The sequence below is a fragment of the Amborella trichopoda genome, chromosome 12 (genome assembly GCF_054954075.1).
Source record: "Amborella trichopoda isolate Santa Cruz 75 chromosome 12, AtrichopodaSantaCruz75HAP2 v2.0, whole genome shotgun sequence".
In the NCBI taxonomy this organism is placed as follows: Eukaryota; Viridiplantae; Streptophyta; class Magnoliopsida; order Amborellales; family Amborellaceae; genus Amborella; species Amborella trichopoda.
This window is the reverse complement of record NC_142347.1, coordinates 17,591,102-17,615,679: the sequence shown is the minus strand read 5'-3', so window position 1 is coordinate 17,615,679 and position 24,578 is coordinate 17,591,102. Positions and strand designations below refer to the sequence as shown.

The window sequence follows — 24,578 nt, the reverse complement described above, 5'->3', positions numbered from 1 at the left end:
AGGATTGCTTCGGCCCATTTGGAGAAGTGATCGATAGCAGCAAGAATAAAGACATGCCCCAAAGGAGGAAGGCGGGTCGATGGGCCGTACAATGTCCATGCTCCAATGTGAGAAGGGTCATGATGCCACTGTGGGGTGAAGGGGTTCTGGTGCCTGATGGATGAAACTTTATGTATTTGACAAATTTGATACATCTTAGTATAGGCTTGTGAATCTGCAATCATGGATGGCCAATAATAACCCAACCTTCAAATCCGGTCATTCAGCTTACGACCGGATTGATATAAACCATTGATTCCAACATGAATTCCTCGAGCACCTGGCTTGCTTCTTTCAACTAAACACACATGAGAAGGATGTCATCGACGGAGCGCCTAAATAAGACATCGTCTTCGAGCAACACATACTTGGTGCATATCCTTAATATATTGTTGCCCTATACTCGATCTTCAGGAAGACGAATGTGCTTGAGCAAGTCGAATATGGATTCTCACCAATCCCCCACTTGCTCTATTTCGGCACACGGGGAGCTCAGGCTCGTTTTCGTCAAGCTCAGCAATAGGAGGTTGTTCAGCGTCTTTTGTAGCTTGATGGAATGGGTAAGGAGGCCATTCTGGAAAAGAGGAAGATCCCTTAAGCCCCATTTGAGGATCTCGCATTCCAAACCATTCCCTCTCTCCAAAAACTTCATGATTTTACGCCACGACAGTTTGATAAAGTCACAAACAACACACAGCGTATCTTCCTCCACAACGACTCCCTTAATGGTTAGTTTGAATAAGATGCAAGCTTCACACGTGGGTCTAATAATGGAAATGACCTAAACCTTACCCCATCTTAGTAAAAAAAATCTCCCACTAGTCTAACATGGGAAATGACCTAAAATTTATCCCTTCTCAATCTGATATGGGGGATGACTTTGAAAGCACGCCCAATTGATCCAATAGGGTGGAAGACCTAAAACTAATAAGGCAATAGAGGGTGACTCTAAAAGCACCCCATTTTGTCCAATAGCATCCTCATAAATGCCCTTACAGTAGCCAATAGCGCACTGGGCCCGATTGCAGTGCCCAAGCTTCAATGTCTTCATAGAACGTTCTTGACAATTGTACACTAGCAAGTGGCGCTACAAGCAACCCCAGAAGACCTTGGCATGGAAAAGCCCGATTCTTGAATGTTCAACACAAGATTTAAAAAATTGGATCGATGACTTGAATGGCCTCACCAATACCCATGTCAGATCAGTTGGTGGATTGGATCGAAATATCGGCAGAATCGGTAATTTTTGTCTCAAAAGTTTTTAAAAAATTGTTATAAATCTCTTAAAATAATGTTCTTTTAGTTTCTAAAAGAAATTAAGAGTGGTGCATTATGTATTTTCATTAGTTTGTAAAAATAGGTGATTACTGAGACACTATTTTTCTATCTGGAATTCTGTATAATTATTTATTGTATTATGGTGTTATAATATTGCATCAAAATAATTTAAAAATATTAAAAAATATTTTTATATTATAAAATTAAAAATAATAATATCTTATATAAAGTGAAATTAGTATCACATCAAAGAATCAAATATTTATTAATTTGTTTTACTTCAAAATTGTCACGATCTAACAAACTATAATATTATATACTAAAATTGAAATTGTTGGTTTATAGCTTTCTATTTTATAATTATTTTACTATACAAATAAAAACATATCTAAAACATTTTAAAATATTATCTAATTTTAAAAAATTTATTTACAACTATAAGAAAAAATATTAAATTACATAATTTATAATATAAATAAATTAATAAATAAAATACAAGATTTGATTATCAATGTATAACTATTAACTATAATATAATAATCAACATGATAGAAAAAATGTTAGAAAATGCTTCCATATCATTGATTAAAATAAATAAATAAATCCTCTATAAATTTTAATGTGATCATATTCATATGAATATACTGACATAAATTTTGCAAGTTATTAAGACAAATTCCTTTATGTAATTATATGTAATTAAAACTTAACTACATATTTTTTATATTATAAAAAAAGAAAAGAAATATTATTAATCTAAAAAAACTTCATTTCGTAGATGATGAAAATGTAGATGAATATCAGTAAGAGAGAGATAGAAGCAATCTATAAACAAGCTTTTTAATAACAAGTAGGGCTTCTGTGTTTACCCTTTCCCACCTCAAAATGGCTTATTCACTAAAAAAAACAAAATATCAAAATGGCTTTAAAAAAAACAAAAAATCAATATGGCATATTAAAAGCCCCAATGGAACAAAATATTAAAAAAAGGCTCTCCTTGGTTTTTACTCATGTACACCTTTATAACACTTCGATTCGATGAAGCGATGAAGAACGGGGGCTTAGAAATTTAAACAGCTAAAATTAATCCCACATTCGTGGATTTGGGAAGTGCATGGCACTCTAGCGTTCAACGGCACAAACAAAGAGTGGACGTTTATGAGGATGACGTGAGTTGAGCTTGTGTGAGGTAAATGCATAGTTGGTGGGACCCATCACCAATTTTTTAAAACCAAAACTCTTTATAATTTCCGATTTTGGTTTTTTAAAACCAAAACTCTTCATAATTTCCGATTATGTTAGTGACTCTCCGTTCCATGAGTCACAGGAGTAAATCCGCTCCATGAAGTCATATGAGTAAATTAAATCGACGTTATTAATTCAATTTTCTTTAATAAATTGTCTGGATCCTACTTTACGACCAGATTCAGAACAGTCAAGCCGATACTCGATCTGGATCTACCCAATTTTGAATCCACCCAATTTCGGATTAATCCAATTTTCTCTAATAAATTGTCTGGATCTTATTTTATGACTAGATTCAGAACGGTCAAGCCGATACTTGATCTGGATCTACCCAATTTTGAATCCACCCGATTTCGGATTGGGTCACTGATTTTTCAAACATTGGTTCATGCCTTGCATATGCAAATGGACCACCGAAACCTCTTGAGTCCCGAGACCATCCTCCACCGTGCCTAATGTCCAAAGGAGAAAAAGTAATACTAGGAATATAATCCTTTTGAGTCCCGAGACCATCCTCCAATGTGCCTTATGTCCAAAGGACAAAAAGTAATACTAGGAGTGTAAAGAAGAGCTAGTGCACTGAGGAATACTTCAGTCATCCCACCAGAACTGCAAAATATCCAAATCATAGTCGACAGCAAGACTGTTATACTAGGATACTGTTAAACCTCTTGAGTCCCGAGACCATCATTGGATGTGCCTTATGTCCAAAAGAGAAAAAGTAATACTAGGAGTGTAAAGAAGAGCTAGTGCATAGAGAGAAAATTCTTCAGTCATCGCCCAGAACTGCAACATATCCAAATCACAGTCAACAACAAGACTCTTAAAGTTGACCTTATCCATTTATGACAAAGAAGGACACAATGGGACCCAAATGCCTAATTCTTATTTAGAAATACTGCCATCTCTCTCTACCTCACTCTCATTATTACAAAGAGAAACAATTTCTTGCTCCAAGAACAAATTGTCCATTTGCTCTCTTGGATAAAACCTAGGCTGAGTAATTTTAAGACCCCAAAATTTGAGGATATAATCTCTTGTGACTAACTTCAATGACAAATAAATACATAAATAAATAAATAAAAGGTTCAAACCATGTGTGTCTAAAAAAATGTCCCAAAATCAAACAAGGAGCATCGAAAGTGTCAATAAACCCAAAATCTAATTTTCTTTTTTTTTTGTTTAATTATCATTTGGTGATTCATGAGAGGATGCTAAAATTTCATCTCAGATAATCCTCCCAAGCGCATAGGATACCCCTTTGAGACAGTGCTAAATAGGCCGTATTTGAAATTGAAAAGTTTGTATACGCTATTATGTTGGAATAGCTTATCATAACATCGAGCAAGGTGTTTCATGGAAAAGAGAGAGAGGTTTGTGGGTTACAAATGCAGCTAGGTTTTTGGGGTTAGAGAGAGAATAAAGTGGAGGAACTCGCTCCTCTAGCTTTAGCCATGGCCACATCCACTACACCAGATCTCAAAGGGTACCTTTTAGAGATAATACATTTTCTAAGCAACATAGTAAAGGCTTGATTTTTTGTAGTGCCGGAAGCTTGCTTTCAACCTACCTCTCATTTACTCTTATATCATCAGGTATGACAAAGATTAACTCATTTTTTTTACCCATTCACTGCATTTTGTGTAGATGGAATGAAAAAAATCTCAGGGTTTCAATGTTGTTGATGATAGTTTTGGGGGTTTTCTTTGAATGGAATGGGTGAGTAAAACTTGATTTTGGAGTTGAACCCTACTTGATAGATTTTGGAAATGGTAATGATGACATAGATAGTGTACCTTGATTGAGCGAGAGGGGGCCTTATCAAAGATCAATTGAGAGAGAGGGCCTGGTCTGAGTTCTTCTTAGCATAGGAGATAGAGCGAGAGAGAGGGCTTGGGTACAGCATCCTCTTCTTTTTTCACGCTAGTTTCACTTTGTGTAGACAGAGAGAGAGCCATAGTTTAAAGGGCGGGCAAAATTTAGAAGATTTGATGGATTTTCAATAGAGTAAGGATTTGTTAGCTTTCCAATGGAGTAAGGGATGAAGACCGAGAGCTTATTTTTGGGCCAAAAGCCAAATCTAGTATCAACGGGTGTAGAGAGAGAAAGTGAGAGAAGGAGTGATGCTCAAGGGATGTTCGCTGGCCATGGATGATCTGTGAAGCTCCTTGACTCTAGATGGATCTTCATCCCCCAAGCCTTTCTATTGCTCCCTCCTTTCTTTGTGAATCTCTTAAAGCCACTGCTCTTCTAGTTATTGGTTCTTTTTCCCCGGGGTAAGAGAGCCTGGAATCTACCTTACTCCCATGCGGTTCGTTCTTTTGAGAATAACATGATCATTTTCTCTCTTTCCTCTGCTGGTGACGTTCGTTAAGTCCTCCTTATTCGTAACACATGGTGTGTCCGGAATATACTCTTATCAGTGGATTCTTGGAAACCGTGGGATCACACTAATCTCACTTCATGCTCTCATTGCTAGTTTGCTTCGGAGGTAGCCCTCACCATGCTTGGAATATAGGAGTCTTTCAATGTCTAGCTAATTTGGTAGGGATTTTTGTTGATATTGACAGGGAATGTATGGTAGGTCATGATCTCTCTTTTATTGGATTCAATATTCTTAGTTGTGCAAAGGCCCTAACTCCATCATCGATCAACCTTTTTGTTGGTTCAGACCTTTTTATCATTGATGCCACCATTGAAGGTTTGAAGAATGCCAACCCTCCGGCTTTGGCCCCACTTGAAGTTTCTATTAGTAAGGAAAACCGCTCCTGGGTTGAGGTTCTTAGAAAGCCTAAAGCTAGCCCCCATGTTCAACCTCCTGAAACCATTCTTGGACATACTAGGGCCCGACCTCCTTTGGCCAAACAAGGTCCTCCACGATTAAACCCCAGATTGGCAAGGCCACGTGGCAATATATCTGAGGTTGAATCGCTTGGATCTTCTTCCTCCTCCTCCAAAAAAGTAAAAATTTGGAAGCTTACTGACCGTTATTTTGTAGAGGATTTTTTGGGCTTTCATTTCTTGAAACCGTTAGCTAATTTGAAAATTAAAGGAAAAAAGCCTTTACTCTGTAATTCTGTTTTTGACCCCTCTTTGCTTGGCTTTTTTGGTGCCGCACCTAAGCCTCCTTGTTATGGGCCTGCTTCTTCGTCCAAAATCCATATTTTAGACTCTTATCCCCTGTTTTCAGCTCAGCTTCCTGTCTTTGTTCTGTTACCGCTTCTCCCTACCCATCCCACACCTCTCCCCAATTTTGCCTCCACCACCCATCTTGCCCCTCCTCTCTCTCCACTCCCTACCCATCCTACATCTTTTCTCAATACTGCCTCCACCATTCATCTTGCCCCTTCTTTCACGTATGTTTCCACCACATCTGTCTCTTCATCCTCTTCTCACCCTTTTTCTCTCCCAGTGATGTCAGCCTCTCCCACTAGACTCCTTACCCCTTTCAAGCCCTTTCAATCCTGGGACTTGCTTCTCTTCATTTTCTCCATTTTCTTTATTGGTATCATCTTTCTTCTCTTCTTTTTCTCTTCACCATGTTCAATCGGAGGATTCTTCCTTTCCGTTTTTTCATGAGGTGTTCTAGGGTCCTAATTTTGACATCATCGCCTACTGCCAATTGATTGGCTTTGGTTGTTAATATCATTGATTTTGATGAAGATGAGGTTGTCTACGTCATAGTTATGATGTGGCTTCTGAAGCTATAATTGTGGCGGATAACACTGAGTTTGTTGTGGTCCCTCTAGCTATAGTTGAACCGAACGTACCACCACTTTTGGTGGAACCTATTGGTGAGCCTTTGGCTGATGGAGGTATCCTAGCAGAGATGGTTGCGGAACACTTTGCAGAAGCTTCAAATTCATCGTCCTATATCTCTTCAGGTTCGGCCCCTGAAATTCAGCTAGGTGCGAGGATTGATTCCAAGGCTATTCACGTGACTGAGCATCATTCTAAGACTCTACTAAGCAATCACAACCATGTAATTTTCACTCGTATGTTCAAGGACATGGGCGCTACTCTCGTTGCTCCTTCAGAGGCTAGATTAGGTTCAAACCTAGATTAAGGTTGTGACCAGTCCAGACCTGAGTCTAGGCTAGAACCCGGCTTAGATTAAACCCCTTTGTCCTAGACTTTCAGTTCTAAAACCCACAGTCGAGATGTCGGTTACCAAACGGATTGGGACGATTGTTCCACCGCCGACTCCAATCCAAATCTTTCAAAGCCTAGGAGTCAGTACACCGCGATCCCTTGGATTACAGCCAGAACCATAGCCCATCCATAATTAGGCATCCCGAGATCCTGCTGCAAGAAGGGTCCTAAGGGTTAGTCCAAGACTCTGAAATTTGTGTAGCCTGAAAGACCCTAAACAGTCAAGGGATCTGACCCGGTGCAGTTCAACAAGAAAGTTCATCGTCCCGAGTCAGAACCCAAGGAAGAGGTGGTGCTTACAACCATGGATGAAAAGGTTAAGGTGGTTCAAGAAATGTCCAAAAAATTGAAGGATGAGACTCGGACAGACCTAGCCAACTCCTTGTGCACCATTATTATGGTTTGACGGGTGTCCTGGAGGTCTCCTCACCTGCCTCTAAAGTGATACTAAAACCCAATTTAAAGGCGGACTCTAAACTTGTGTGTTCTTTGGCTAGACTGGTAGCTCGTGGCTCTCGAGGCTCTTTAGCTCCTCCTTCAGATGGAGTGGTTCTCAGGATAGGCCGTGTGATTTCGAAGAACTAGTCCTCTTCTTATTAATGTCCATGGACCAAATATCTTATCAGGGGTTTCCGTTGGGTGCTTATTAATGTGCATGGACCAAATATTGCTACCCTTAAATGTGTCTTTTTAGATGATTTGAAATCTTTTATTTCCTCTTCAGGAGCTCATGTTTGCATTGGAGAGGGATTTTAACTTTCCTTGCCACCCAGATGAAATTTCCACTTTTCCCCGTTTAATTCTCATATACATTTATTTAATGACTTCATTTATGGAGAATGATTTCCTAGATTTTCCTACTATTGGAGCTCAATTTACTTGGTTCAATAATTATTCCTTCAATCTGACTATGTATAAGATTGCTCGCTTTCTTGTCTCAAAGGCTTGTGAAAAATTATTCCCTTTGGTCAAGGTAAATATTCTTACCAAACTTTCCTCTGATCACCTCCCTATCTGTCTTCATACTGAGGAGGTCTTATCTGAGCCTAGACCTCTTCGTTTTGATATTCACTGGTTGGATGAACCTGAAGTTATGGATATCATCAATCATACTTGGGGTAGTTGTTATGCTTTGGGTAGTTTTGGCTTTTGTCTTCATAAGAAGCTAATCTGCTTAAAGCACAAACTCATCTCTTGGAAAAAAAAAGCAAACCAAGATCAACTTAAAGGCAAAATTGACACCGATTTGATGGACTTAGAGATGATTGAAACTATTTAGGAAAACCAAGTTTTATCTGATGAGATTATTGTTAATAAAAATTTTATGCTTAATAAGCTACATGATCTCTTTAGGATGGAAGAGATTTATTAAAATAGAGATAAAGAGTTAAATGGCTTAAGGATGGTGATAGAAATATCAAATTTTTTCTTGCTATCGCGAATGTACGAAGAAGGCAAAAGGGTATTTCTACTATTTGTCTACTGGGTGTATCGGAATGCAACATTTCAGCTCATGATGAGGCCATTGTTCAACATCTTAGATGGTATTCCTTTTAAATATCTGCCACCTTTTTAGGTTTATGATCTGGAAAGGGATGTTGCTGTGAAAGAAGTTAGACTGACAGTTTTTGCTCTTCTTGAGGATAAAACCCCTGGCCCTGATGATTTCTCTCTTATCTTCTTTAAGCGTTTTTTGGATTTGCTACACGATGATGTTTATTTAATAGTCAAGGAATTTATATCCATTGGGAGTGTTCTCAAGGGCAGTAATTCTACTTATATTTCTTTAATTCCAAAAAAAAAACATATCATTGCTGATATTGGAGATATTAGGTTGATTAGTCTCTTATCTAGTCTTTATAAAATTATTGCAAAAGTTTTAGCAAAGAGACTTAAGTTGGTTCTCTATTTTGTGATCTCTGATGAACAATCAGCCTTCATTAGAGAACGCATGATCACGGATTGCATTCTTATTGCCTAGGAATGCATTCACTATAGAAATCTTTCTGAGCAGCTCGGAGTGGTTATTAAATTGGATATGGAGAAGGCTTTTGACAGAGTTGAATGCTAAGTGCTCAATGAGATTATCATAATAAAGGGTTTCGGTGTCAGATGGAATTCTTGGATTATGGGGTGCATTTCTTCTGCTCATTTCTTAGTTCTTATTAACGAATCTCCTAAGGGGTTCTTCCATGCTTTTAAGGGCATTAGACAAGGAGACCCTCTATCTCCTTTTCTCTTTACCTTAGTAGAAAAAGGTTTTAGCGTGATGTTTAAGAATGTTATAAATGCAGGTCTTCTTACAGGTTTTCAAGTTTCCTCATTTAGGCCAACTATTTCACATTTGTTTATAATGCCAATGAAGAGCAAATGCAGAAGTTGAGCACATTCCTCCTATGTTGCCAGCTAGCTTTGGGCATCAACAAAAATTACCATAAGACTTCAATTGTGGGCATCTCTTGTTCTAACAGCCTTTTGGATTTTCTTGCTTCAATTTTAGGTTGCAGAGTTGAGAAGTTTCCCTTTAAATATTTAAGGGTTTCTATCTCTGATTGTAAGCTCACTCGTGCAGCCTGGGACCCTTTTGTTCGCAGGTATCAAGTTGAATTAGACCTATGGAAGACCAAGACTTTATCTTTTGGTAGGCATATCACTTTGGTTAAATTCACCTATGCACATCTTCCTATTTTTTTGATGTCAGTCCTACAAATACCTAGTGAAGTTATCAAGCTTATTAAAAAGTATATGTGAAACTTCATTTGGGGTAATATGGAGGATAACCACAGAAATTTTCATTTGGTGAACTGGGACCAGGTTTGTATGCCTTCAAAGCTAGGGGGTTTGGGTATCAAAAAGCTTAAACTTGTAAACTTAATGCTTTTATCCAAATGGTGGTGGAGAATCTTTCAAGGCTCTTCTCATCTCTAGAAGGATGTACTAATTGCTAAATATGGTTTTGATTATCTCACCCACTTGATTAAAAAAGGTAGAAGAGGCAAATTCACCTCACAGATTTGGAAGGATATTTAGAGCTACAGAAATATTGTTTTCAGCAACTTCATATGGCTTATTGGCAATGGAGATAATACTCTATTTTGGTTCAACAAATGGCTTCGTGATGCACATCTCTCTCTTCTACTTATCCTGACCTCTTTGTCAGAGTTGCTCAACTTGATGCAAAACGTTCAGAGTTGTTTTCTCTCTCCCTCTCTAATTGTATGGTCTAGAACATCGGATGTCGCTATAATAGGCTACCAGACATGGTTATTTCGCAGTTTCATAATCTCCTCCAACAACTTGAACAAGTTTACATCTCTTCTAATACCGAATACTTGGTCATATGGGAATCAGAAACTGACGGACTTTTTCTGTGAAATCAGTGTATAAGCTCCTTTTTATGGATCAACTCTATATTGTTGATACCTCTTTGGGTTCTATTTGAAAATGGTCAGTTCCAGTTAAAATCCAAGTCTTCCTATGGATCCCATGTCAAATGAAATGTTTAACAATAGACAATCTGTAAAAGAGGGGTAAAATTCTTCCAAACATTTGCTTGATGTGCAAAACTGATGAAGAATCTTGCTCTCATATTTTCCTTCACTGTCCTTTTGCCTCTAGCATATGGCTTTCGGTCTTCTCTTTATTGGTTTTTTCTTCTTATGATACCTTTGAATCTCATCATCATTATTAACCATCTTTTTGCCATTGGATTACCTAAAAAAAGAGTTGTGATTTGGAAAATTTTCAGAAGTGTAACCTTATGGCAGATTTGGTTCGAATGTAATAGGACAGCCTTTGATGGGGTGTCTCAGAGTATTGAAAAGGTAAAAGATATCATTTTACAATCCCATTGGAATTGGTTTTCCTCCACGCCTGAAGGACAGGGTGCTCTTCGGGCTGCTGTTTATATCAAATTGAAATTTTTTACTCATTCATCTTCTCACTCTAGCGCTTAGAACTTGGATGGCACCTCTAGAAGCTTGCCTCAAACTTAATTTTGATGGCATCTCATTTGGAACTCTAGGGCCGGCAGGTGTTGGTGGGCTTCTTCGCAACAATTTTGGATCCATTATTTTTTCTTATTTGGGTCCTTGTGGGTCTACAACAACTAATCATGCTGAATTGCCCGCTCTCATTCAAGGCTTTCATATTATCATTGACAGGGGCTTCATTAGTGATATTATAATTGAAGGAGATTCCCTGAATTTTATCAAGTGGTATAGAAAAGAACGAAGGATCTTCTGGTTGCTATTTACTCTTTGGTTAAAAATTCAAGACCTATATAACAGGCCTAATTCGAGGATACGTTTCGGCTACACCATATGTGAAGCCAATGATGTTGCTGATGAGCGAGCTAAACATGGTGTTTCTCTTCCCTTTTTGTAAGTTTCTAACGATTAGATCCAATCTTTGTAATCTTATGCTCTTGAAGCATTGTTTTAATAAAAGCTCATAACATTTGCCAAAAAAAAATGAATTTCAAGTCCCAGAAAAATGAATTTCAAGTCCCAGAAATAGTGCATCTTCTAGTAAGTTATATGGACCATCTATTTTGAATTTTAAGTCCTAGAAATAATGCATCTTCTAGTAAGTTATACGAACCATCTATTTTCAAGATTTTTAAATGTTTATATATCTGCACAATCTACACTGCTTTTGAAATTTTAAATTTTACAATTAGGGTTGAACATGAATGTTCAAGCCAACATAAGACTTCTGATACCTGAACTACATCTTTTAATAAAATTTAGATTTACGCTCCACTTGTATAGTGTAAGGTGGGCACCTTATACAAACCCCACTCATTTAAAATTGAATAAGAATGCTTCAGTCAGTTGCAAATGAGTTAGCGCACGTTTGCTTACCCTACTTTCTTGAAAAGCACAATACCAGGCACACAAAAAAAATGGAACTCTTTTCCCCAAATCTATTTAGTACACGGGAGCATCCCAATTGTTGGTGCAATGTGGTACGTGTGTTGATAATGTTGTTATATGCACAACTAGGCCATTCAGGATTAGAACCAGAGACCTCGCTTGTGAAGTAAATCATCGCACCTACTATCCAACCAATTGGGAGATAATCAATAAATTATTTTTCGAGAGTGATTCATCCTTCCCGAGCGCAACATACAACTCTATGTTGAACTGCGCTCTCCAAGTATGACTTGTTCCCCCTTCTACCTTACCAATGAAAAGCAAGTCTTGGTGAAATAATAGAAGAAAAAAGAAGGCAGATTCACCAAAGTCCTTCAAACCCAAAAGGTTCTCTGAGGAGGAACTGTTTGATAATCATTTATTCAAAGATATAACGCCTAAAAATCATAAGAAATATTAGTCACTTTGTAGATATAAGCATGCTTCTAAACAAAAACAGAAAAAGAATAGTTCCATATATCTTTAAGAATTTGTTTTGAGCCCGAGCACGAGGTTCGAATAAAAAGTATGAATCCAATTGCCCAGGAACAAATAAGCCTAACACTTCCATTTTCTGATCAGGCTGAAGCCAAGCAAGGAGTAGAACCCCGTAGATGTCCAGTTTATGCCCTGCTTGCACGTCGTTTCAGGTTATTTTCAAGACCCGAAATTTTGGGGATGTGAAAGTAAAATATTATCTCATTTATTTGTTTCTTAAAATGTAGCATCTTAAGATTGAACAACGGCCGTATAACTTTTTAACTATAAAATCTAAGAAACTCAAAATCTAAGTTTTTTCATTGTTTTCTTTTTAGTTTTCAAAATAGTTGAATAATAATTCTAAAGTGGATCTCAAAATTTTAAACCAAACATATCCCTAAATATATGTTATAACCAAGGGGTTACGTACTCATCCCTAGGCGGCAGTGCCACATAAAATGGAGAAATTACAGAACTCCCCAAAATCAGACTTTCTAGACAACTTACCCAAACCAAGTTTATTTTAGCAAATTTTGCCCCGAATTTAATTTTCCTAGTAAATATTCCCAAGTCAAAAAGTCATATTTTTTGACGAAAATGTACATACTCGTAACACCAAATATTGACGTAGAAACCATGTGGTCCGACACAAAATAAGAGCAGTCCGACACTTTGGGATGTTAGAAAGTGTGGATCCGGCACAAAATAGAGGCGGTCCGACATTTTGGGCTTTTGAAAAGCGTGGATCTGACGGTCTGGCACTTTTGGTTTCTGGAAAGCATGTGGTCCGACACAAAATACGGGTGCTACCGCACTTCAGGATTTTGGAAAGCGTGGGTCCAGTTCACTATAGGGATGGTCCGACACTTTGGGCTTCTAAAAAGCATGCGATTCAGAACAACATAGGGGCGGTCCAGCACTTTGGGCTTCTGGAAAGCATGCAGTCCGACACAAAACAGGGTGGTCCAATACTTTGACTCTGGATTGATAGGGGGTCCAGCAGTTGTTGCATTAGTCCTCTGGCACTTTGGACGTTAACGAGTCCACGTCAATGTCTGGCTCTAAGGGTAAGAACATTTTCGTAAAAAAAAAAAACATTTTTTACTAGGGGGCCTTCGCTAGAAAAGTTAAATTTAGGGCTTTGGGAGGAAGTTGTCTGGAAGATATGATTTTAGGGGGGTTTTGTAATTTTCCTTATATTATATTCGCAAAAAGAAAACCCAACTGCATTTTTTTTTTTTGAAATGTTCAAACTCGTTTTTTTTTTTGAATGTTCAAATTCGTCGTCATTATTAATATATTTTATCTCAATGTATTAAAGCCTTCACATATTGAAATAGCTTTAACATCAATATAGCATTTAAACGTTATATTCTTGACATACTACATAGGGAAAATTATAAAAAACACCCTCAAATGGACTATCAATGCGACTTACTCCTACATCAATCTTTTCCATCACATGTTTCCCCCAAACGACCTTTCCTCGTAAATAACCCCGCAACTCAAAAGTAGCATGAAATAAGACTAAACTACCCTTGTTTGTTTTCATACAGCCTTCTCTCTCCTATTTTCACACGTGCTTCGACAGTACAAACACACGCTCCGACATTCTGAATGTGCGCTCTGGCAATGCAGGTTTGAGCCGCAGCGCTCCGGCATTATGAGAACTCGCTCCGGTAGTGCAAAGATGTGCTCCGACATTCCGCTCCGGCAATAAAGTCTTTGGAGTCACTGCGCTCCGACAATGGAGGATCGTGCTCCGGCAGTATAAACAAGCACTCCAACATTCTGAATGTGCGCTCCGGCAATGCAGGTCTGAGCCACAGCGCTGGCATTATGAGAACGCGCTCCGGTAGTGCAAAGACGCACTCCGACAATACGCTACTTGGGACTTACAAATTGATTTTGTTTGCACGCGAAGGGCATATTCATCCAAAAACTAAGAACTTTTTACCTAGAGGAGGTTTTTCCAGTTTTTGTGAGGAAAGGTTGTTTTAAAGAAAAAAGTGAGAAAAAAGATTAAGGTGGAGGTAAGTTACATGATAATCCATTTTAAAGTGTTTTTTGTAATTTTCCCTAGTAAATGTTTATAGGGGACATTTGGAGGGCGTTGAATTTTGGCCTATAGCCCTCAAGTTTAATCAGCCCTAGACAATTTTCTCATTTTTGGAATATAACTTCAATTATATTTAATAAACAAATTAAAGTGCGTTCCTCTCGTGTTAACTAGAAATAAATTTCTTTAAACTCTGTTTACATATCGGAAAAAATAACTCTTTAATATTAGTCATGTATCAAATTTCCCAAATTTGTCAAAACTCATACACTATTTCTTATGTTAATTATTTATTTTTTAATACATATTTATAGAATTACACCATCCGAAATCTTCTGCGAGTTGGCCTTTCGGGCCAAGCTGAAGACGGCACCACAAACTAATGACATTGGTTGAAACAAATAATTTCTGCCCAAGCAATACATGAAGGGTGAGATATAAGGTGTCAACCTTAACAATCACGGTACTGAACACCTCAAAATCTCATCAGAATATGTATTTTCGATGCCAAAACTCTCATCATGGCCTCAAAGTCTATTTTTTACCCCTTCAATAAAAGTAAAAGCTCTAAAAATGGTGCAAATCAAACAAATCGATGAACACTCGAAAATCTTGAAAATAGACGATCTAGATAATGTATTATAAGATGCACCATTTTTAAGACTTGAAATTCCTTTTTTTTTTATATCCATATATATTGAGGTCAAGATGATCGATTGGAGAATTTTCTAATGATGAAATAACCTTTTTCGATGGGTTTTTTTGGTGCACCTTACTTTTATTTTTGGGTAAATATGTGCACGTTACTTCTACAGTATAACGCACCTTACATAAATTTCACCTTTTCCATATATGAAAGGTCCTTTTATTGTACTATCAAGTCAATCTCACTGAACGATTTTAAGATCAAAGCTGAGTCATGGATACATGCTTGGAAAAGCACAAAGAGTAAGCCACACAAAAATAAAGGGAAAGGAAACTCCCAACAGGCTCGTCTGCAACTCCGCAAGTCATCAGAGCTAGGAGCAGCAACTACTCACTCCAAAGATGTCGGAACATTCTTTTCGATGATGGCTGCCAGAACCTCATCAATGGTTTGGAAGTTAAATCTCTCCTTAACAATCATCTTTGCCAACTCCAGAGCTTGGTGCTCACAATCCGCACGTTTTTCTGCATCTTGGATCGATTCCAAATCCTCAACATGAGCTACACCCACTATCCTCCTAGAGCATGCACATAAACAGCAGTAAACAACAACCCATAAAGGACACATTAAAGAGAAGAATGCAACAAATTACTGCATGAATATTCTAAATATTGGGACAATATCACCTCCCATTGGCATTCTTTTCTATGTGAGGGTGCAAAATGACAATTATGTAGGGGAATTGTGAGAAGTTTTGGGGAAAGAGAGATTGGGGATTTTGCTTATCTAATGCCAAACACTAGCAATTTTTGCACCCTCATACTGGGGCAGATTTATTGGTGTTTCTTTCAGGTACAGTGTCGATCAACAGCATTAAAGGAACCTATTGATGGTGTTATGGCCAAAAATTAATTACAGGTTCATTCACCACTGTAAGCTCTATAAAACTCATAAAACTTGTAATTTCTTCCTTGAATAGTGAATTCATCCCAAAGGCTTTATTGAGAACCGCAAAGAACTCTCCCTTGAGATGAAGTGTACATATTACAAGCGGAAGGCATTATTGAGAAGCGAAAAGAAGAATTTGTGGAAATAAAAAAATACTAGTATAGATTTAAGCCAGCATTGAGACAATAGTTTAATATATTTGATATGTTATCAGGAGTATTGGTTAACACTAGGAGAACAACAATTATAATTACTTAAGGTTCTTTGATGATAGTGGATACTTGACTATAGTCTTACATGTATGACATACCATCTGTGCGCTAGGATAATGCTAGGAATAATGAACTCAAAACAGCCTCGAGCCAATGATTTGAGAAGGATTTTGGACTGGTAAACAACAAAATGGGTGCTTTGGTATTTAAGAGACACTATTAATGATGCAATCACATTTAGCAAGGGCTCATGTGACCAAAAATGAGAGAGGAAGTGTAGGGATCTAGGCCATATTAAATGCATCGAGGATGAGGGTCAAAGGCTTAGTGAATGATGACGAAGTCAACAAAAGGTGGAAAAATTATTTCAAAAAATTGTTATATGGTGAACACAATGGGAATAAAGAGCTAAGAAGAACTTTTGGCACTAATGAGGGCAGAGGTAATCGATATATACGCAAGATTTAGAAATCTGAAGTGAAAGAAACTCTGAGGAGGATGACGAAAGGAAAGATTATAGGACTAAATGGTATCCCGATAGAAGTTTGAAAGTTTATGGAGAAGATTGGCATATGTTGGCTGACAAGATGTTCAACAAGGTGGTGAGAATAAAGAAAATGTTGGACGAATGGTGGAAAAATATTGTGGTACCTATATACAAGAACAAAGGAGACCTATAGGATTGTGCAAACTATCGTGGGATCAAACTTATGAGCCATAGTATAACGTTGTGGGAGCGATTGATTGAGCAACGACACGTAAAATGAGTCTCAAAAAATAAATTCGAATTTATGCCAAGGAGGTTGATAATTGAGACCATTTCCTACTTAAGCAACTGACTAAGAAGTTCATGAAGAAGGGAAAAGACCTTCACATGATCTTTATTAATTCAAAGAAAGCCTATGATAGGGTACTTACAGATTTAACTTGGTGGATGTTGGACAAGAATGGAGTCAATAAATGCTATATTGACAAAATGAAAGGTACGTATGAGGGAGCACTAACTAGTGTGCAAACAACTCGAGGAGAGACAAGTGAATTTTCAATGATAATAGGCCTACATCAGAAGTCAGCAAGTTCCCAATTATCATGATAGAAGCAGGACAACTACCATATTTGTTTTTCAGTTTGTGAATGGACTTGTAAGTTGGATGTCGAGGCTCCAAGATATAGGAGCACTATCAAGCAAAGGCATCAAAAGAAGTAGTGTGGCACGAAGAGTCAATGGGTGAGAAGGGTATTATGTGCAAGCCCATAGAACTTTGTGACAATTGTGTGTAAAAAATGAATATTGAGGCATTTTAATGTATTTTCTATGTTCAATCAATCCAAACTCCAAAGACAAACCAAAGTATTTCAGATTTGGACAATTTGTTAAAACACATTAAGAAAACTAGAAAAATATCATTCAACATTCAAATTTAGTATTAGAATAATAGTAGACTACTAGTACTAAGTACTAACACAATCATGTAGTCACAAACTCACAAATCACAATTCATAAATCATAAATTATAATCCAATTAATCCATACTCCATAGTCCAAAGCCCAACCCAAACACCATAGAAGATACTTCTTATTAACTCATCATTAAAATCAAATTCAAACTAAAAGGATGATGCTTGGATCAATTTGTTAAAACTTTGAATTAACTGAGAAATCTAATAAAATAGTAAAGATTTTTTTTTTTTTGCATTCTAATATGTAAAAGACAAAAAGGTTTAGGGCGCATAAAAAGCTAGCCCTCATCACCCCTCGCTTTCCCCCGTATTTATGGGGGAAAGTACAAAAATGCCCCTCCACGAGGAGCGTTTTGTCCCCTGAGCAGGCAGAGTTCTTGGGCGCTTGCCTAGGGCTAGGCACTAGTCCCTGGGCAAGCGCTTAGGGACCCAGTTCCCAAGAGGGCTGTAGCCCAAGCCCCCTTGGCCGCTAGGCAAGCCATTTTAACATTGGAGTCCATTGATGGTGTTGTTGTGGTAGGGAAAATTAATTTGAGGTTTCTTTACCATATTTATGCAATTTGTATAAAACCTACAAAACTTGTAATTTCTCCCTTGATAGTAAATTCGTCCTTGCCCATTTTGGGTGAACCACATAAATTAAGTGTGAGCGTTTCCTTTGTGCTTGTGGTTATTGGATTTCTATTCCATTTCCTTTTGGTTCTCTTATTTTTCTCAATTTATTGCACAAATCATTGTTCTTGGGCTTCTAGTTTCCATGAAATCGGACTGCTGTTGATTGATAAGTCGCTTTTTGAAGTGCTAGGTTTGCTGTTGTGGGGTGCTCACCACATCGAGTAGGAATTAGGGTTGTCCAGGTTTGCTAACACGAACGAGGCCATGTTGCCATAGCATCTATACCTCAAATTTGAAGAAATGGAACCTAAATTGACCATCAATATGATGACTTCCATTTACCTTATCATCTTGGCCCCACCAAATCCAAGGGTATCATGAAACAATTCTTGCATATACTTTTGTTGCACTTGCTGCCGAAGCTCGGGTTTGCTATATATTTCAGCTGGATACGCGTCACCACAACGATCCCAGTTTTCTTTCCAAAGGTCTATAAACTTGTCTTGAAAAAGGTTCCAAGTTTCTTTGATTGTTTTCAGAATCCACTTCTTGAATTCCTGCATCATCGCAATTATTTAAATGAAATGAGAATTCCAAGAAATTTTACTTGTGTAAATAAAGCACAAAACACAAATGAGCGCCACTCCTAAACTAAGAAAGCATTGAAATCTTCCGATAACCAAAAGAAGATATGGCAGTGCTTGTGGTGGTATCGTTGTGGTGCTCTCTCTCTCTCTCTCTCTCTCTCTCTCTCTCACACACACACACACACACACACATACATATATACACACACTGTGTTGATCCTGGATGGGGGTGTACATTCATATGTTTTTGGTGGTCATACAGGACTACTGCAAACTTATCCACCCGCTATTACCCACATACAATAGAAAAGCAGCCACAATAGAAGTGCTCAACGGGTTTTTTTTTCATTTAAGTACACTGGTTATTTTCAAGATAAACAGCTACAATGGATAATCTAGGTAGAAATGATAAAAGTATATGGACGGGTCTATGGGCACTTGACATCACATCAAAATCAAGCCACCAAATGCCGCTTAGATTTAAGTTCATTGAAGACCTGACAGAGGTGATGAGTGCAGACCTGGATCTGTTGGAGGATGTTAAATGGATCTCACTGAATCCAAACCCCAAAACAGGCTGTCAACAAATGGCATGAACTCCTTTCCAATCTGGATCAGGCTGCCAAAGCTTCTCCACAATCTATGGAAACCAGAGCTATTGGACTACATTGTGGTATAATATCTATCGGAAAGCTTATTTTCAGTGGACAGCGCCAGAAAAAAGAGAAAACAACTAGACTGCGCAAGCTATGAGAGGAAGTTGCACCAGATTTGAAACTACCCAAAGATGTGTGGGTTATACAAGATGACTGGTAAGCCCTTTCTTCAACAAAACCAGTATGAATATATATCTAAACCTTGCACACATTGTTAATTACTGGACCTCAACTCACTAAAATGCCCTCAGCTGAACTATTTGGATGTGGGTGAAGCCAAACTAAAGAAACCACGATTCAAACTTGCCATCAAGAATGGCTAGTAGTGGAAAAAAGGGGGAAAACATGCAAGTCAAGGAAAGGTGCGAAGTTTGCAGCCCTAACGGCTCATCTACGTCAACCCATCAAGAGCAGATACATAATCGTCAATGAAGAGAACTTGATGCAAGTTGGTGGAATGATGGAGAAAACCAGGCCAACAAAGAAAAACACAACCAAAAGCTTTCCGCCATTAGGACATCGAAGTCAAGGATGGAAGTTTGCCAGATTACAATAAGCTTTTATAGGATTTCTTGAAGCTGAAAGAGCAGGAATATTTGGGGAAAATATTTTATTTGATGAAAACAGTTGGGACAATAAGGTATTAGAGAATTTCTTGAAGCTAGAAAAGCGGGATATTTGGGGAAAATATTTTATTTGATGAAAACATTTGGGAAAAATATTGCCAAGCAATAACAAAACAGTCTCACAGAGAAAATAATTGCTGGAAAAGTTCAAACCTCTTCATTAGGTAAGCATAGATATAAATGTGATCTAAACATTCCATTGGGGGGAAAAAAAGTCGATTCAAGGCTGCTAATCCTGATGGATAATGACTAAAAAAGGTCAATCTCACCTTTAAATTTGGATCATGGTGCCCAACACTCCCAAAATTCAAATACTCAAGGGCTCTATCCACAAAAAATGTGAAAGAGATCCTAACTTGGAGAGGGAAAATAGAATTCAAACCTGGAATGAAGGAGCTCCACAACGAAATAGCATTCAAAATATGCGGTACTACATGTAGCATCACATAACATGCTACAAGCAGCAACACAAAGGTGCTACCAATTAACAAATTTATAAGATACTACCACATAACAACCACAAATTCCCCTGGGCAGTATCTTAAAGAAACTGAATGTGAGGAGTATGAGATGTGGGAAATCCTCAATAACAAGATCAAAGAAAAGGGAATAAGCATAAAAACTTCACTCAAGAATAAAGATTTCATTAGAATAATGTATCGCATGCAACATTCGTTTCTAAAGGCTATGAGGATGTTCATAACTTTCCATCCTAATACATTAACATAACTACTTCTAGATAACTGTTAAGCATGCACTCCACCATATCTATCTTTTTCATATTTATACAAGGGTAACTCAGTAAAAACCCCATTATGGTCAAAATTAAAAACGGATATAAAATCATGGAACATATGGTATGAGCACTAGTGTTCTAAAATGCAGCCGCATCAGGCGTTATGCACTGGCAGTGCATAGCAAATGCCTGTATATGTGCTCTGGGGAGATGCGCTCGCATATGCGCCGTATCTCTCCACATATGCGGCTGCATCCCACATTGGGCGCATAATCTCTCATATGAGGCCAATTTTACAAAATGAACCCCTCGGACAGGGGTAGTTAGGAATTTTGACCCCCAAAAAAGGAGGGAAAGGGTTTGGGGGGTTATTATACTCCAAACATCAACTTTCAGCCACATCCGTGGCTTTTTTTTGGATTGCATTAATAAAAAAAGTTTTGGCGGAAGTGAAGTTCTTCGATTTGTATATTGGTTGATTCATATTTGTTGATTTGTATCTTTTGGGTGTTAATTTGAGGAAGTTTAGGCGAAAATGTGACAACAAATCGAGGGTGTTGTATTGACTCTTCTTGAGCTTGACTTTTGAACTCTTTAATCTTCATAGACTTTTAGTTTGTAGTATTTTATAATTTTAAAGTTTGTGGTTGCAAATTTGTGCTTATGGTTGTTGATTGTTGAATGTTTTATGAAGCTAGTTTCAAGTATATAGTTTCTATCAAGGGATAGTAGATACAGAATCTCCAACAGCTAATACTTTTAGAGTAAATAAATAAACTAAATATCTACTATCACATATATCACCTCCATATTTTTTCGATGCATTAACCTATTTTTTTGGATTTTTTAGACTTTTTTATATTTATTGATTGCATCGCAGCTATGCACTTGCATCAGCCCCCCCAGTACATACAGCTGCATCTCGCATTTTAAAACACTGATGAGTACTACTTCATGTTAATTGTCCTTGATTTTAAATGAAGAAAACATACACACTATTTGGCAAACTAGGAGTTTGACGGTGAGCATGATTGACTTGAATTAAGATATGTTTGGTTTGACTCATTAGAGAGATGAATAAAACTAAGTTCCTCCTATAAATTAAATCTTCCAAAAAGTATAAAAATTTGGAACAACTAAGAATGTACAAAGATTTGATAACTTCCAAGAGATAAGAGGGAAAGAAAAGCAAATTGACCAATTCAAAAGAACACAAAATATTCAATGGATAATGCATATTACACTATACAATGCACAATCCATAAATTATATGGATTATGCAACTCAATTAAAGCATTGAGATATGCCGATCTAAATTTCTAGTTCAACAAGTAAGATATCTATAGTAAGGCCTTGAACAGGAAATTTTTTCAAATGCGGATCCAGATAATAGTCATGTTGACCTATCAGTATCAAAATGCACCTATCTTGGATGCCTAGGGAGGCAACCCTCGGTGGGGCCCCTCTAGGCTATTGAGGCAGGAGTCTAGTGCATAGGCCAAGGAGCCCGCTTGGATGCTTTGGATGCATATGAGTGTGTGCATCTCGTATTGTAGGGCAGAGAGAGGGAGAGGAAGATTATGTAACATAAATGTGTTGTGTGATCAAGATTCCAAAAATGAAAAATAGAGATCCTCCAAAGATCCCTATTCCCTAAATGCTGGAGCACGTTTCTGAAGCAAGATAGCCACCAAGGTTGGGAGATCCCAACCAGTTCAGTGATTCCATGTCTAGCATATCCAATTAAATCTTGTGATGTGCAAAGATTACGAATAACTAAAGAATTTCCACACCCAGTGAGCAAGAAAAGAATCCAAATGTCTTTAGTGCCACTTTCATTTAAGAAAACCTACGTAATCTTTACTAAATAATTACCAAACTAGATAGAGGAAATCCATAACCCCTTTCAGACTGACTAGTAAAATTTGACAGGTCTCCCGACTCGAGGAGAATACAAGTTTCTAGAATTCTGAAATTTCTCAAACCATCCCCTTCATGTACACAAGAGAATGTGAAATTACTCATTTCAGCAACCTAATCATTGAAGGTGAAATTGAGAAGTTGTGAAAATCCCATAAGAACAAGTACTGTTGAAAGTGCACAGGATAGTGGGCGGCAATGAAAATACCCTTGAGGTCTACAACAAGCATGTATACATTTCAATGTGTAGAGTTTTCTAAAATAGTAAAATCAAATAAACTAAAACAACATTAGAAGTCCAAATAAGATGGCAAAAATATATAAAACATTGATTTAAAAATATTGACTTGTAGCTGGAGACATTTTAGATTAACCCAAAAAAGAAATATGAAAATAGGGCATATGACAAGAATCATTTCTTTATTCCTATTTGGACATATATTCCCGTAACTAAAGGCACTTAGCATTTCCTCAAGAGCTTGGTTACCAATTTATTTTACTTGTACATGAAAGTATATCATATAATCATATTTAGATGCTTCCTTATTTAAAGAGAGAAACAATTCTAGAACATCTTTACATAAATACTTTTTTTTTTGAGAATTTCATCTTTACATAAATATTCCAAATTTGTCAATGAAAATTTAAAAGAGCTCCTTCCATCGTTCTAATTAGGAGTGCAAATGGTCCGGGCTAGGCATCGGGCTTGTGGGCCGGGCACGTTATCGACCGTTCGGGCTATACTCAGGGCCTTCGGGCAGTGTCTCGGCCGATTCGCTAAGGCCTATTTTTATTTCAGGTTGGGTAAGGTCTGGCAGAATAGGCCAGTGGCTAGCCCAAACCCTAGCCTCTTTAACCTCCTCTTTTCTTTCAACCTAAAACCAAATCTCTCGCTCTAGCCCTCTTAAACCGCCTCTTTTCTTGTCATCTGAAAACCTATTCTCTCTGCAAAACCCATTCTCTCTGCAAAACCTAATCACTCTCTCTATGGGTGTGCTCAAAACCCCATCTCTCTCTTTGTGAAACCAATCTCTCTCCCTCTCTCTCCTTTCATTTTCACGTAGGGGAAAGAAGTTCACATTGTTCTCTTCAATCTCCAAGCCATTGGAGCTTGCACTAGCCAATCTCTAGGACTTTCTCCTTTCCACCATTACAAGAGAGCGAAGTCAAGCCCTCTCACTGTTGACAGGGAGGGTAGGACTGAGGGCTCATGACGTGATCTTTGTGGGCTTTATTTGTGCTTCTTGTAGGTCAAGCATGGCTAAGATAGGCATGTAGCTTTTCAAAAGCATGACAGAGAAACACTCTAATCTCCAAACCTATATAGACACTACACTAGTACTGTTAACGTTTTAGGGAAAGCCACATCCAGTAAGTGAAGAAGCCACAATGAAATTCTTTAAAGTGATGTTGAGTGCTATTTTCTTTTTTGAGATGTATGCTAGAGCAGAGAGGTGAACAAGCTTCGGCATAAGAAAGTTAATGTGCACAATAGGCTTAACTATTGATCCATGGAGGTAGGGCTCAGAGAAATGGTTAACTTTCTCTGCAAGTGTGTGGAGAAGAAAACTAGAGAGAGAAACTAGGGACCTTTGGAGAAAATTCAAGAAAATTGATTTTTAGAGAAATCAATTACATTTATGGCATTGCACATTAGAGAAATCATTAGGTGCATATGGTTGTTCTCTCATTCCTTGGATTATAATTCCCATAATTCCACTTAAATGTATATGGTGGTGGTGGCATGAAATAACTACCCACTTTGGCCTTGCCTTTCCCCTTTGACCTATTCCATTTACCCTTTCCTTTTTTCTTTTTTCTTTTTCCTTTTTATTATTGTTACCATCCTTATTTTGATGATTAGGAGCATTCCCACATACATTCACATGCAAACCATGAAAAAGGAAAGAAGAAGAGGAAGGGTTTGTGTTTACCATATAGACCATTGTCTTAGGTCCATGCATGTTCACAGTCCAGCACTCCTCCTCGGCTTCAAGGAAGA

The 24,578-nt window shown here is 37.7% G+C and overlaps 1 protein-coding gene across 1 annotated transcript in view; it reads right to left on the bottom strand.

The window, feature by feature from the left end:
* Nucleotides 1-14,995: 14,995 nt before the first annotated feature.
* Nucleotides 14,996-24,578, bottom strand: part of LOC18437001 (methylthioribose kinase) — a 34,250-nt gene continuing 24,667 nt past the window's right edge. Inside the window, exons 5-6 of the mRNA XM_011626134.3 lie at nucleotides 18,394-18,608; nucleotides 14,996-15,392 (exon numbers count right to left, since the gene is read on the bottom strand). Coding sequence (XP_011624436.1) covers nucleotides 15,206-15,392; nucleotides 18,394-18,608 — 402 coding nt within the window. The 3' untranslated portion in view covers nucleotides 14,996-15,205. The remainder of the gene's footprint in view (nucleotides 15,393-18,393; nucleotides 18,609-24,578) is intronic.